The 14,203-nt window shown below is 35.0% G+C and overlaps 1 protein-coding gene across 1 annotated transcript in view; it reads left to right on the top strand.

The window, feature by feature from the left end:
• The window catches only part of LOC136039614 (large subunit GTPase 1 homolog), a 54,592-nt gene that overhangs the window by 32,143 nt on the left and 8,246 nt on the right, over positions 1-14,203 (top strand). Inside the window, exon 7 of the mRNA XM_065723501.1 lies at positions 4,743-4,942. Coding sequence (XP_065579573.1) covers positions 4,743-4,942 — 200 coding nt within the window. The remainder of the gene's footprint in view (positions 1-4,742; positions 4,943-14,203) is intronic.

Raw genomic sequence — 14,203 nt, 5'->3', positions numbered from 1 at the left:
GGTTCGGATCCCATTTTAAAGCAGTAATCGAAAATTCCCCGTAATGCTAAAATTTAGTAGGGAGGCACTCAGTAAGTTGAGATCCTGGATAAAAAGAACTTCCTTGCGCATGACTCGAAAGCAATGAGTGTAAGAGCGTTTATCGCACTCTCCGGCCGTATATTCCAAAGATGGGGACCATAGTGGTGAATTGCAAAAAAAGACTCAAATGATGGTCATTTGTAACGGCCAAATATATGGCGAATTACAAGTGAGGTCCAAATGGAATTTTTTATAATAGCGCGCCACAATGGCGAATTCAAAAGAAGTCAAAATCGGGCTCCTTTTTCGGCTTCAAAAACCAAATGGTTTTTGTAATAGCGAAACATAAAGGAGGCCAAGTAATGCTCATAAATCAATGAGTTAGATTTTCTGTATTTCTTTTATCATGATATCGACTGTCTCTATTATAAAAAAAAAAAATATTTCAGAAGCAGAATGTATCCGCTGATTCAAATATTTAAAACTGAAAATTGTTGTATAGTAATGAACTTAGGATAAATTTATCAGACTATTCTTTGAATTGAATTGCCTCTGAGCTGAGATCTCATCAGAATCATCAAAGATAGATATCAATTTTACGCCTTTATTCCGATTTATTTTTTTTTTTTTGTACTTTCGTATAGCAGGGTAAAGTGTGAACCACTGTCCATAGTGGTTGAAACTTTAAAATAAGTTTTAAAAATGGTCTGGTAAGAAAAATTTTCAACTTGATCTCTGTTAAGACAATTATGCAGTTACAAATTCTGGAAGATTACACTGATGAAGGGTTCCATTCTTTGTGCGGGACGTTTCAAGAAAGCATCAAGTTGAACTGTTAATAATGAACTGGTAACATGGTTATATACAATTTTTCCTATTTTTATGCTATTATCTTTTATATTTCAGTTTTTCTTCCTTTGTTATGCAATTAGTAACTTTATCCGTGTAGTCAATCAAACCTTTAAGAAATCAAAAATCTATTTACAGTTAGGGCTTCGAAATTCCGCATTTGCAAATAATGCAATGACTATCGGCTGTCTGAATAAGAAGTAGGCTTGGTGTCGGTACGATGTTTTGCAAATAGGATTTCTTAGTATAACTTATTAATCGGTGTAATCAAGCATGAAAAGATTCCCTTTTCTGTCTCATAAGATCTACTAAAACGTATAAAGAGTAAAATGAAATGTCAGACAGTTTGTGGTAACGAACTGTAAGTAAGGAGCGACCCGGCTCAATACTATCAGAAACTCTAAAAAATGGAATTTTGATACCAATAGATACATCAAAAGAATTGGATTTTTATGCTGATTTCCTCAAGTTTAGTTATACCTATCAAAAGTTACGAGCCTGAAAAAATTTGCCTTATTTTCGAAAATGGGGAAAACAACCCCTAAAAGTGATAGAATCTTTAGGAAAATTACCCAATCAGATTAAGCGTATCAGAACACCCTAATGTAGAGGTTTCAAGCTCCTATTTTCAAAAATGTAGAATTTGTATTTTTTTTCCAGAAGAAAGATCACGGATACGTGTTTATTTGTTTGTTGTTGTTTTTTTGTTTTTTTTCATGCGTTATCATATCGACCCTGTGGTCCTAGAAGATCGCGAGATGGCTCATTCGAACGAAAATTAAAAGTTCTAGTACCCTTTTTAAGTGACCAAAAAAAATTAGAGGGCAACAAGGCCTCCTCCCACGCTCATTTTTTCTCAAAGTCATCCGATCAAAATTTGAGCTAAATTTTGTTCAGCATAGTCGAGAATCCAATAACTCTGTCTTTGAGGATGACTTAATCCCCGGGGGAATGGCTTAATCCCACAGTCCCCGGGGGAATGGCTGCAAGTTATGAACTCTGCCCATTGTTTACACATAGTATTGGTTATTGGGAAGTACACAGACGTTTTCAGGAGGGATTTTTTCTGGTGGAGGGTCAGAGGAGGGAATTACGTGGGAGTATCTTTCCATGGAGGATGCTTTCATGGGGGAAGGGACATTCTTATAAAGGGGATGCTGGATTTCCCGGAATTATTTAAAAAACGATCAGAAATTAAGTGAAAGAAAAAACAAGGTTTTTCATCTGAAAGTAATTAGCAGCATTAAAACTTAAAACGAACAGAAATTATTACGTTTAGGAGGGGGTTCGCCCCCTAGTCAGTACCTCACCCTTTGCATTATTTTTTTTGTACTTTCAAAAGAGCTATCTAGTCTGTTTGAACGACCTTTGTGATTCAGGGGTCATTCTTAAGGAATTTGAACAAAATTCAAACTTTAGCGTAAAGAGTGAGGTATTGACTAGGGGGCGAATCTCCTCATATACGTAATAATTTTTGTTCGTTTTAAATTTTAATGTTGCTCCTTACTTTCAGCTGAAAACTTTTCTTTTATTTAATCTACAAAAAACCTTGTTTAACTCGTTTATTTACCAGATATACAAAAAAGTTAAAATAATCAATTTTTTTCGGGGGGGGGGGGGAATAAAACTATAAAACACATCGAAACAAATTTTATATGCAGTTTTTTTAGAATCGGACAATTATTTCGGGGAGTTCAAACCTCCTACCCCCCCCCGGGATACGACCGTGTAAGAATATGAACAAAGGTACAAGAGAAACAGGTAGCTGTAAAAGGAAGTGGGATTTTTTATTTTTGTTTCAAGAATAATTCAAATAATTTGTACACCTATTTCTGATTCTTTTCCTAATCCAATTTCTGTTGGTCCTAAAATGAGACAGGATGGAGTTTTACTCTCCTATATTTTTAGTACATGTGATGAGGATAATATTTTATTGAGTCCCTCTAAATCTATTCGAATTAAAAATATTAATTCTCTTTCGAGTCTGCTGAAAGAATCTTCTCTGTTAACGTTAAAATATTGATTGATTGCTGAATTTAATGAATTTGTGGTATCAGTTCAGTTTATTAACATCAAAATAAACGGACAACAATAACTCTCTACCCCTACAAGGCTCCATGGCCTGTTACATAGGGGTTAGAACAAAAACAAATACCAAGTAAAGAGTCAAATATAAGTCTTTTATTTCTGGTACTCTGGTCTCTTTATCTTCGGTTTCCTCTAGTTACATATTCAAGGAAAACGTAGAAAGGGATTTGGTCAATAATATGGATTCGCGGTAATTATCTTGGGGATATTTTGTCTCTCATCTTAATGCAGTTGCCCTCCTGCATGTTCCTTATTCCTTTTCCTTTTCGTGATTTTGCAATTTGTGATTTTTCTTCTATTCGCGTTTGTTGTTTAACATATTGTCAATTCTTATTTTGTTTTTCATTTTATTTGACAATGCTAAAATAGTCTCGGGACTGAAAATTAATAAAATCCTTAAAAAAAACAAAGATGAAACTTAATAGCTTTAACCGTAAGTCTGAAAATATTCTTTATCCTTGACTGTTTTCCTTTTTTCCACAATGTAATAAATGTTTGATATCATTTTATTTACCCATATTTTTTTTTATCAACATTCTGTTATTGCTCCCCTTGGTTACTTGTAGTGCCAACTGGGGAGGGGGGAATACTAACTTCTTGGGGGGGGGGTAGTAAAAATGGTATTAGAATAAGAAGAGCCGAGAAATCCAAGAAAATTTTGGATTTCGATGAAAAAGGGACCGAGCCACCCCCCACCCCCCACCACCACTACATACGGACGATGGATTTCGTCCAGATGGACGAAAGATTTGGTGTTTGACATACTGTTAATTAAATTGGATGAGTTATTTTCTGTTGATTGTTTCTTCTAAGGGGCATTCTTTCCCTTTGCTTTCTTAAGGAAACTCTTTTTTTTGTTCAATCTATCAAGTAAGCTAAAGCAATATCTTCGTTTAAATTCGCTTCTTTTTTTTTCTTTTTTTTTTAGCTATATTGATTTTTGCTGATGTATCTTAATTTGTATCTTAATCACACTTTGTATCTGTTTTCATTTATGGGAATCTATCTGTTTTCATAGCTATGAGCAGGCATGTTTTCATAGGGGGGCGCGTCTTCGAAAAATTTGTGAATTTCAAGGAAAATAAAGATCTTTGATGCCTAAACTCTTGAAAATTTTAATAGTAATATCCTTTTTTTACTAACGTATGGATATGGATTTTGGGTGTTGAGTAAGCAACTCAAAAGATGAATATGACGTGTAGAGAACAAATTTCTCAGGCGCATCCTTGGCATCCCCTGGACTGATGAGATGACTAACGCATCTAAGCGTAAGATTGCTGAACAGACACTTGGAACAGATGATATTTTTATGTAATCGATGGCGTTATTTTGGTCACGTAATCCAGATGGACGAAAGTTCTTTACCCCGGGAGGAATGATCCTTTGTTTTTCGTGACATCCAGGAGACGTGGACGACGGAAAATGACGTTCGAACGACTCCTTGAGAAGTATTTCAGGCTCTGCAGGCTGTCTATTTAGAGTCTTTGATTTGCAGCAATCAACAGGTTGTCGTGAATAGGTACTGTTATCGATTTGTGTGCCATGGAAAGACCTAAGTAAGTGAACATTATTTGCCTGAGGCCAACATACCATTGCCCGCTCCTCCTCTACTTTACCAATCTCGGGGGTTTTGTCTCAACCCCTTTGTTGCAGGTGTGTATTTAGTTTATATCCCTAATGTTTACATCATTTCACATTCGAATGTCTGGTTTAATGTTTGTTTTTGTTTGCAAGAAATTTCTTGTCAGATGTGATTTAATTCAAACTCTTACTATATTTTTCAGTCATGCGTGGTTTTATGAACGCCCGTGGGTTACCTGATCATCCTCGTGCAGCTCGGTATATATTAAAGGACTTTGTAAATGGAAAGCTCTTATATTGCCATGCTCCGCCCGGTTCGGATCAAGAATCTTTTCACATCTATCCTGAAAAGAGGAGGCAAGCGCAGTATAACCTGACTCGACAAATGATGCGAATCACAAAGGTATCCATTACTCTTTTTAAGTACTACTTTTTTATATTCTACTAGGGTTTACTAGAAACGTGAGTAATACATGATGCGTTTTCTTTTTTTCTTTCTTTTGTTTAATATTTTCAAAACTATATAAGCTTTTTCAATATTACTTTTCAATAGCCTAGACTTAGCTAATCTCTCAAACAAGGCAAATATTCGCTTTTGGTGCGGTGATCCAATTTCACACCTTGGTGGCCATAGTTAAAATAGTATCATTAGAGGCATTTTTATATTTCATATAATGTTATTATATTTAGTACAATTACTAAGAAGTCACTTTTTCCAAAGATAAGTCGTTCAAAAGTTTAAATATTGGCTGTTAATTAAATATTGGCTGTAATTGGCTGCTGCTAATTAAATATTGGCTGTTAATTAAATATTGGCTGTAATTGCTGTAATTGGCTGCTGCTAACGTCAGCAGCCAATAACAGTTGAATGTCATGTCAAATTTCTTTGGAAGTTCATCCTAATGTTTTGGAATTAGCGTTGAGGGGTTTTATTTATAAGATTGTTGAAGACTAGTCTTGACTTCATAAAAGGCTGTTTGATTAAAATTTAAATTGACAAGCTTTTACAATGTAAATTTTTATTCAGAAACTACAAGTTTCAATTCAATTGGTAAGTCTGTCTGAAAAAGGGTGGGCAAGAGTGCCTTTACCTTGGCTCTCATGACACGAACTTTGTTTTGGTGCATTGGCGAAAAAATACCGCTCGGTGAACAAACTATTCGCGTGGCCGAATATTTGGTCTGCTACTGTTTTGACCAGAGTATAAAGCTGTGTTTAAAATTGATTAGAGCAGTTATTATATTAATGACGATTCTTTCATTAAGCGGATTCGATACCTTAAACATCATTTTGTGAGCCTTAACGTCGGCTGACTGTCTCAAAGGCAAAGGGTCCATTAACGAATCCTCCCAGGGCATTACATATCACTGAAACCTATTGGGAATTTGTGATTTGATTGAAAACAATGGAAGTGTGTCGGCAAAGTTTTCAATCAAGGCGGGTTGCAACACAGAAAATTTGAATAGCTGTAAAGTTGATCAAATGGTATTTCTTTTGAGGTGATTTTTTACATTTTCCTAGCAGTTATACTAGAATGTTGTCAGGGACAACCCATTCTTGAATTTTTGGAAGAAAATTCTGCTCGGTTTGATCGAAAAAACAAAATGCACACTTCCTAATGATATAAGTTTCTTTAAAAATAAATGTCTTTATCTCCGGCAAAAAACAAGAGAAGCTACAAGGTTTTTCTAAGATTTCAGGGAAAGCAGATGTCGGCTTTTAGTTTTCTGCAGTTTATTTGGATGGCTCATCCAAGCTCTAACAAGCAAGACCATCCAATCAATTCTAATTAGTTTGGCCACATAAACCTAAAAAAATTATAATGGTCAAGATGGGCTAATTCTTTATAGTATAGAATTCCCTTAAGTGATCTACAATATTTTCTGCAATAAAAGTTTAAGAATGATATTTTTCAGTTTAAGAATAAGCTGTTTAGAAATAGTAAAATGTAAAACTGTTCAGAAATGGTAAATTGGATGCCGCTAATAAACTACGAAATATAACATAAAATAAAATAAATAAACCGGCTCGATCCTATTATGAAAATTAAATAAAAAAAAACTAGTTTTTTTTAACTGAAAGTAAGGAGCGACATTAAAACTTAGAACGAACAGAAATTACTCCGTATATGAAATGGGTTGTCCCCTCCGCTCTTTACGCTAAAGTTTTTAATTGTTTTAAAAAGTAGAATTGTGGCAAAGAGTCAAACTTTAGCGTAAAGAGCGAGGGATTGCGGAGGGGACAACCCATTTCATTTACGGAGTAATTTTTGTTCGTTTTAAGTTTTAATGTCGCTCCTTACTTTCAGTTAAAATAACTAGTTTTTATTTATTTAATTTCTGAACGTTTTTGAATTAATGCTTGTTTGATTTTGGCTCTCCGTACATAAACTATTAAAATGAAATTTGCATATTAATTCTTTTTTTGGCTAAATGGCTTTCTCATAGTTTTGATCAGACGATTTTGAGAAAAAAGGGACGGGGAAGGAGGCCTAGTTGCCCTCCAATTTTTCGGTTACTTAAAAAGGCAACTAGAACTTTTAATTTTTAACGAACGTTTTTATTAGTAAAAAGTATACGTAACTTAAGAATTAACTTACGTAACAAACTTTTATATTCTTATATTTTTAATTATATATATGAGGGGGTTTGTCCCCTCGTTAATACCTCGCTCTTCACACTAAATCTTAGGTTCTGTCCCAATTCTTTAAGAATGACCCCTGAATCAGAAAGGCCGTAGAATAAATAGTTGAAATTACTAGAAATACTTTAGCATAAAGAGCGAAGTATTTATCTCCTCCTGAATGCCTCGCTCTTTATGCTAAAGTATTTTTAGAACCCCTCATATGCGTAATAATCTCTGTTCGTTTTAAGTTTTAATGCTACTCCTTACTTCCAATTGAAAAAACTTTTCATGTTTATATTTTCATTTTTTTTTAATAGTAATGCTAGAAAATCCTGCACCCTTTTCATTGAATTTCTCTTCCCTCATAAAATATTCCTCCAAGGAAAGATCCTCCCACATAGCCCCCTCCCCTCAACGCCACACCCAAACCAAAAAAAATTCCCCTGAAAATGTCGGTACACTTCCCAATAACCATTACTGTATGTAAACATTGGTCAAAGTTTGTAACTTGCAGCCCCTCCCCCAGGGACTTTGGGGGAGTAAGTCATCCCCAAAGACATAGGTCTTGTGGTTTTCGACTATGCGGAACAAAATGGCTATCTCAAAGTTTTGGTCCGTTGACTTTGGGAAAAAATGAGCGTGGGAGGGGGCCTAGGTGCCCTCCAATTTTTTTGGTCACTTAAATAGGGCACTAGAACTTTTCATTTCCGTTAGAATGAGCCCTCTTGCAACACTCTAGGACCACTTGGTCGATACGATGACCCCCTGGGGGAAAAAAAAACAAACAAATAAACACGCACCCGTGATCTGTCTTCTGGCAAAAAATACGAAATTCCACATTTTTGTAAATTGGACCTTAAAATTTTTTCTATAGGGTTCTCTGATACGCTGAATGCGATGGTGTGATTTTCGTTAAGATCCTATGACTTTTAGGGGGTGTTTCCCTCTATTTTCCAAAATAAGGCAAATTTTCTCAGGCTCGTAACTTTTGATGACAAAGACTAAATTTGATGAAATTTATATATTTAAAATCAGCATAAAAATCCGATTCTTTTTATGTATCTTTTAGCATCGAAATTCCGTTTTTTAGAGTTTCGTTTACTATTGAGCCGGGTCGCTCCTTACTACAGTTCGTTACCACGAACTGTTTGATAAGGTCGAAGAATTGTTTGATTTCAAACCAAAAAATTGTTACTCGAGGTAAAAAGTTGGGTGGCAAGACACCTGAGCTTCCTGAAGTTACCGTCAATAGCCTTAACAGGCTCCTTCTCACTGATGTCCAGAGCCTTCCGGTATGGTTTTATGAATTACCAACCTATGATATTCCCCGTTCTTTACCCTTAATGTCTCCTTTGGGGGTTGTAAAATGAATTTGGAGTCTAAGAAAACAAGTTTTTGCCGTCTGGATATCCCGTATCCCCTTATTAATGCCTTCAGTGATTTCCTTCCAACGCCCATGTCTGTCCTTTTCAGTGAGATTGCCAACAGAGGGCAATTCGCACAAATATGGAAATGGGCTTTCACAACCCCCTTAAAAAAGAAAGAAGGAAAGGCTGGTTTGACGGTGTTGACCCTATCATTGACCCTCTCACTCCTATATTCTCGAAACTGTATGAAGGATTATTTGCAGACTGGCTTAAAGAACAAATTAAATAAAAAAGTTTTCTTTTGCTGAAAGTAAGGAGCGACATTACAACTTAAAACGAACAGAAATTACTCCGTATATGAAAGGGATTGTTCCCTCCTCAACGCCCCGCTCTTTGCACTTAAGTTTGACTCTTTCTCTCAACTCTACTTTTCAAAACAGTAAAATTAATGCAGTTTTGAATTAATGCATGTTTTGATTTTGGCTCTCTGCACATGAATAATTAAAAAGAAATTTGCATATTATTTTTTTTTGCTAAATGGCTTTCTCTTAGTTTTGATCGGTCGATTTTGAGAAAAAAGGGCTGGGGGAGGCCTCGTTGCCTTCCAATCTTTTGGTTACTTAAAAAGGCAACTAGAACTTTTAATTTTTTACGAACGTTTTTATTAGTAAAAAATATACGTAACTTACGAATTAGCTTACGTAACGAACTTCTATATTCGTATATTTTTATTACGTATATGAAGTGGTTTGCCCCCTCATTAATACCTCGCTCTTTACACTAAAACTTCATTTTTTTTTTTTTCAATTCTTTAAGAATGACCCCTGAATCACAAAGGCCGTAGAATAAATAGTTGAAATTACTAAAAATACTTTAGCGCAAATGGCAAGGTATTTGGGAGGATATGATCCCCTCATATGCGTAATTATTTATATTCGTTTAAAGTTTTAATGCTGCTCCAAACTTTCAGCTGAAAAAACTTTTTTATATTTATTTTTTCATTGTTCTTGTTTTAAATAATGCTAGAAAATCCTGCTCCCCCTTCATTGAAATTATCTTCCCCCATGACTAATTCCTCCATAGGAAGATCCTCCCACGTAACCCCTTCCCCTCAAACCCCCCCCCCCCAACCAAAAAAATCCCCCTGAAAACGTCCGTACACTTCCCAATAATCATTACTATATGCAAACACTGGTCAAAGGTCAGTGTAAACACTGGTCAAGACGCGGTTAAGGGGGTCAAGACGCACTGGTTAAGGGGGAGGAATAATAATAAAAATATCACTTTTATTGAAGGTTTCAATAAAAAGTGCTCAGGAACTGGGGAAAATTAGGGATTTTTTGGGACCGAGCCCCCCCCCCACCCCTCCGGGTACATCCCTGCTTGAGTGGGATAGTAGGGAGAAGGTGGTGTTATATCGGGCTGACAGATAGTCTCGAAAATCTTAAGCGAAATGAACCTATGTATGAAACAGACATAAAATATGTTCAACCATTAGGTGACGTTTGTGGGAAGCTGTCTGTAGGAATTTCAAGGTAAAAAATTTGTTGATCGGGCGAAATTTGAATTAACCTTCGAGATCTTATGGGGAAGGTTGGTGGGTATGAGTTTATGTCAACCAAGAATTTATTAAAATTGTACTACAATCAATATTTTGCTCCTCAGTTTAGGGACCTAAAATGTCCCTTTTAAAAAAATAGAAGTATTTTCATTCAAATTGAATCAGATTAGACTTATTAGTATTGGATTCAAGACCTTACTTGTTATACTCTGGTTGGGGTGTCCAAAATTCTATTAAATCTTTTTAACAGTTCACTTGACATTAGGAATTTCGTCAGCACATACTACAAGAGAAGTAATCAGGCAAGAGAGAACACACCGCGTGTGGGACTGATTGAAGTGATTAATGCAATTTCTCACTCAAATTTTTCGCTACTAAATGTTGTCGGTGGATTGAATTGCAGTTACCTCTGGTATAATTATTGTAAGATGGCTTTTTAAGCAACGATATTGCCCGACCATGGCAGGAGCTCCATCTGTTGCCACCGAAATAACGTTTATGGATGGAATGCATATTTGCTTAAAAAATCACTCAGGACAGTAAATATTCTTTCACCTTTCGCGTCCGTCTTTAAAGTTTTTGCAGATAGTAACTCTTCATGAATTTCTTGGTCCATAACAAATCGGACATATGCCAATAATAATGCTTCATTACCGGGTAAGGTTGACTCGTCCAGTTGAATAGAAAAATTAGTTGTTTGCAGATAATTACATAAAAACTTTCAATATCAGGGCTCATTTCATCAAATCGTCTTTGTACAGCGTTGTTACTCAAAGGAACTCTTTTGAGTATGTCGAATAGAGATTTGCGGAGAACAGTTTTTAAAACATCTTAAATAGCAGGTAAAATTAACTGTTCTCCAATGGTGTGCAGTTCTCCAGATTTCGTTATAAGTAGTGAAATATTGTAAGATGCTACCAAGCCATCATCGTTTCTTTCAGACGTTGAAGCAAACATACTGTGCACAGTGGGTCTGTTTTCATTTTTTTCCTTCCTTTTTTTGAAAATATTCCAAATCCTTATCTATTATATCAGGATGACACCTTCTTAGATAACCTTCGAGCTTCGATGGTTTCATAGAGTCATTGCTCAAAATTAAATTGTATAAAAGGCATATGGGCAACCGCTTGTCTGCTTTTGATGGTAGAAAACCAAATTTTCAATCACTGTATTGCCGACATTTCTTTTTTTATTTAGCCAGGTTTCATGTCAATTACCTACCTATACATTAAAAAAAACATTGTTTTAATAAATTTATGGCGGTCTTACTTATTAGGATATGGCTATTTGAACAGAAAAGGAGCAATTAAATTAATAAATTAATTATTGCAATTAAATAAACGAAGAACCGTCGACAAACCGATTCTTTATCTTAAAAGCAATAAATCGCTAAGATCAATAATAGAGTTTTATGAAAACGACCGAGCCAATTTTTTCATAGCACACAAGCAGGTGATTACCCACTTTTTCCGACACTGACAAACACAAACATCGATTCACTTTACTTTTCTTTTCAAAAACTCGGAAACATTTATCCTTATATAACATTAATATAAAACAATGTTAAACAGATATAAACGAATTAAACTTAATATAAAACATTTATATTGGTGAAGAATCAAACAAGTTCATGCAAGATCGCAAGCACATTCACCACAAGTCGTATTTCGTCCCTTTTTATGTCTAAACAAGCGCTGAGGAAGGTGGTGACGGCAGCAGCAGTGCTTTGCAAATCTTGGCATGTTGTAGTGAATATAAAATATGCAAGTTTTTACAAGTAAGAGTCGCTTAGCTACTTAAGATAATATCTTCCTATATTAATAGGTGAAGTCAAGTCAACATTCTAGCTATTCACTATCGAAGACAGATAGAATTTTGTGGACCCCCTTTAACTAATTGTGAACCACCATTTTTCTCGTCACACTAACGTAGACCTCCGTCAAGCGTCCTATGCACTCCTGGGGGTCCACCTGATCCACTTTTGGAATCACTGATCTAAATTTAATCTGAGAAAACCCGAAGATAAAAATAAACTCCATTATTAGCTAGAAATTTTTTCTGTACTTTTTGAAGGTTCCAAATGAGTGATAGATTTGTGCTGAGTCTAGGAGCGTGTTCCTGACACGCTGATCATATTATCAGCTATTCCAGGTTTTAAAGCAGGCCGTAATGAGGATATATGAGGAATCTGTAAATTGTTTGAAGTGCGCAAATGATGAAAAGATAGATCAAAATAAAAAACACATTATTGCACAGGGAAGTAGGTTAGGTTGTGATGCAATTGTAGCAATGTGAAAGAAGCACATGACAAAAAATAAAGAGTGCTTTAATTTAAAATAGGAGTTAAAAAAGAGTGTTGCAGAAATGTGAGAGATGCTAGGTGGAAATTTTACAAATTAAATGAACCTGAAAATGAAGTTATCCTTAAAGTAAGTCGTGACTTGCAGTGAAATCACGAGATAGTAAAGGAAGTTCATTTTTCTACATTATTAGTCGAAAACGCATTCATTCACCTTTCAGATTTTGTGCTCAAAAATCTGGGCCAACAAGGCCCGTCAATGAATTTGCTTAAGTCGATCACCAGCCTGTATTGCGTATGCCTTTCAGAAAAGTAATGTAACTGTGCCTTTCAGAAGATATTACTTAGGCCGTAGTGTCTATAGTACCTTTAGAGATCAAGGCCGTATCCAGAATTTTTGTAGGGGGTGGGGTCTACAATAAAAAACTTTACAAAACGCACAAAAAATTTGGTTATATTAATTTTTGTTACTCTTTTACGAGTTAGACAAAAATTTCAGGATTTTGTCACAAACTGCCCCCTCCCCCGGATAAGGCTCTGCCAGAAGTACACAAGGTACCTGTGGAAACCTTCCGGTCATCGCGTAGTTGGGTTGCTGCGTGAAAGAAACTTAAAGCCATAAATCTCTGAACCAAGGGGACCCTAATGGTTCCCTTATTTCCATTATGTAATATTATATAATGTTATATAATACAAAATTATATTATATTATAATATTATATAATGGTTCCATTAAAGCAAAATTAAAAAAAAAATTTATAGGGAGTGGGGAGTTAATTTATATATATATATATATATATATATATATATATATATATATATATATATATATATATATATATATATATATATATATATATATATATATATATATATATGTATATATATATATATATATTATTGTTAGCCTTTTTTATGTATATTCTGGTATTAAGGGGTAATTGAGTGAAAGTGTTTTTGTCCCTCTTTAATATTTTTTTTTTTTTTTTTTAATTAGGTTGAGAATTAGAGGATTGCAGCCGTCCAACATCAGGCTGTTTGAGCCTTCCCCCGACGGTTGTGTGTATTTATGCTTTTTGTAATTTAGTAGTTTATAAAGAGTTCATTAATAAAAAAAAAAATAATAATGTAAAAAAAAATTTTTAGGGCATAGTCTTCCCATGAATGGAGCCCAAATAGCGCCATAAAACTTTTCTGGTCGATAGAAAGCTTTTATCCTTAAATCCAGTGGGCTCCAGATTAGGAAATAAAAGAAATGAAAAAAAAAGTAGATCCCCCAAAAAAGGCTCATAAAAAGGTCAAAATAAACTTTTTCCAAAACGGCTTGAAACTTTCACCCGTAAGCTCTTAGAGTTAGGGAATCATCATGCACCAAAAGTAATGTACATGGGAAGTAAGGACCCTCAGAAACTGACACCTAAAAAATTTTTTCATGCCGATTTGAACCTTATATCCTAAAGTTTTGGCCAAAGGGATCCCGATTGAAAAAAAATAGAAAAAATATTGGTTTGTCTGAAAATAGGGCCTTACTGAGGAACAAAAACAATAAGATTACACTCCCCCTTCTATAGTTCGGAAAAAACATCCTCCCTCCCCTTCCCTTACATTTTGGCAAATCGAATGCACTGCTTCAAGTATTCTCTGTCTCTAAGTACGAAAAAAATTGTTTAATAAACAACTAATCAAAGTGCAATATATTGTAGAAAAAATCAATATAAACCTCCCCAATGCTGAATCTTGCTTTGAGATATCTCCCGTGTTTGTTTGCGTACTATATATTATTGGTGGTACTTGTATGATACACGCCCTACC

The sequence above is a fragment of the Artemia franciscana genome, chromosome 19 (genome assembly GCF_032884065.1).
Source record: "Artemia franciscana chromosome 19, ASM3288406v1, whole genome shotgun sequence".
Classification (NCBI taxonomy): Eukaryota; Metazoa; Arthropoda; class Branchiopoda; order Anostraca; family Artemiidae; genus Artemia; species Artemia franciscana.
Note: the sequence above shows the minus strand (reverse complement) of the source record. Positions and strands in the feature narration are given on the sequence as shown.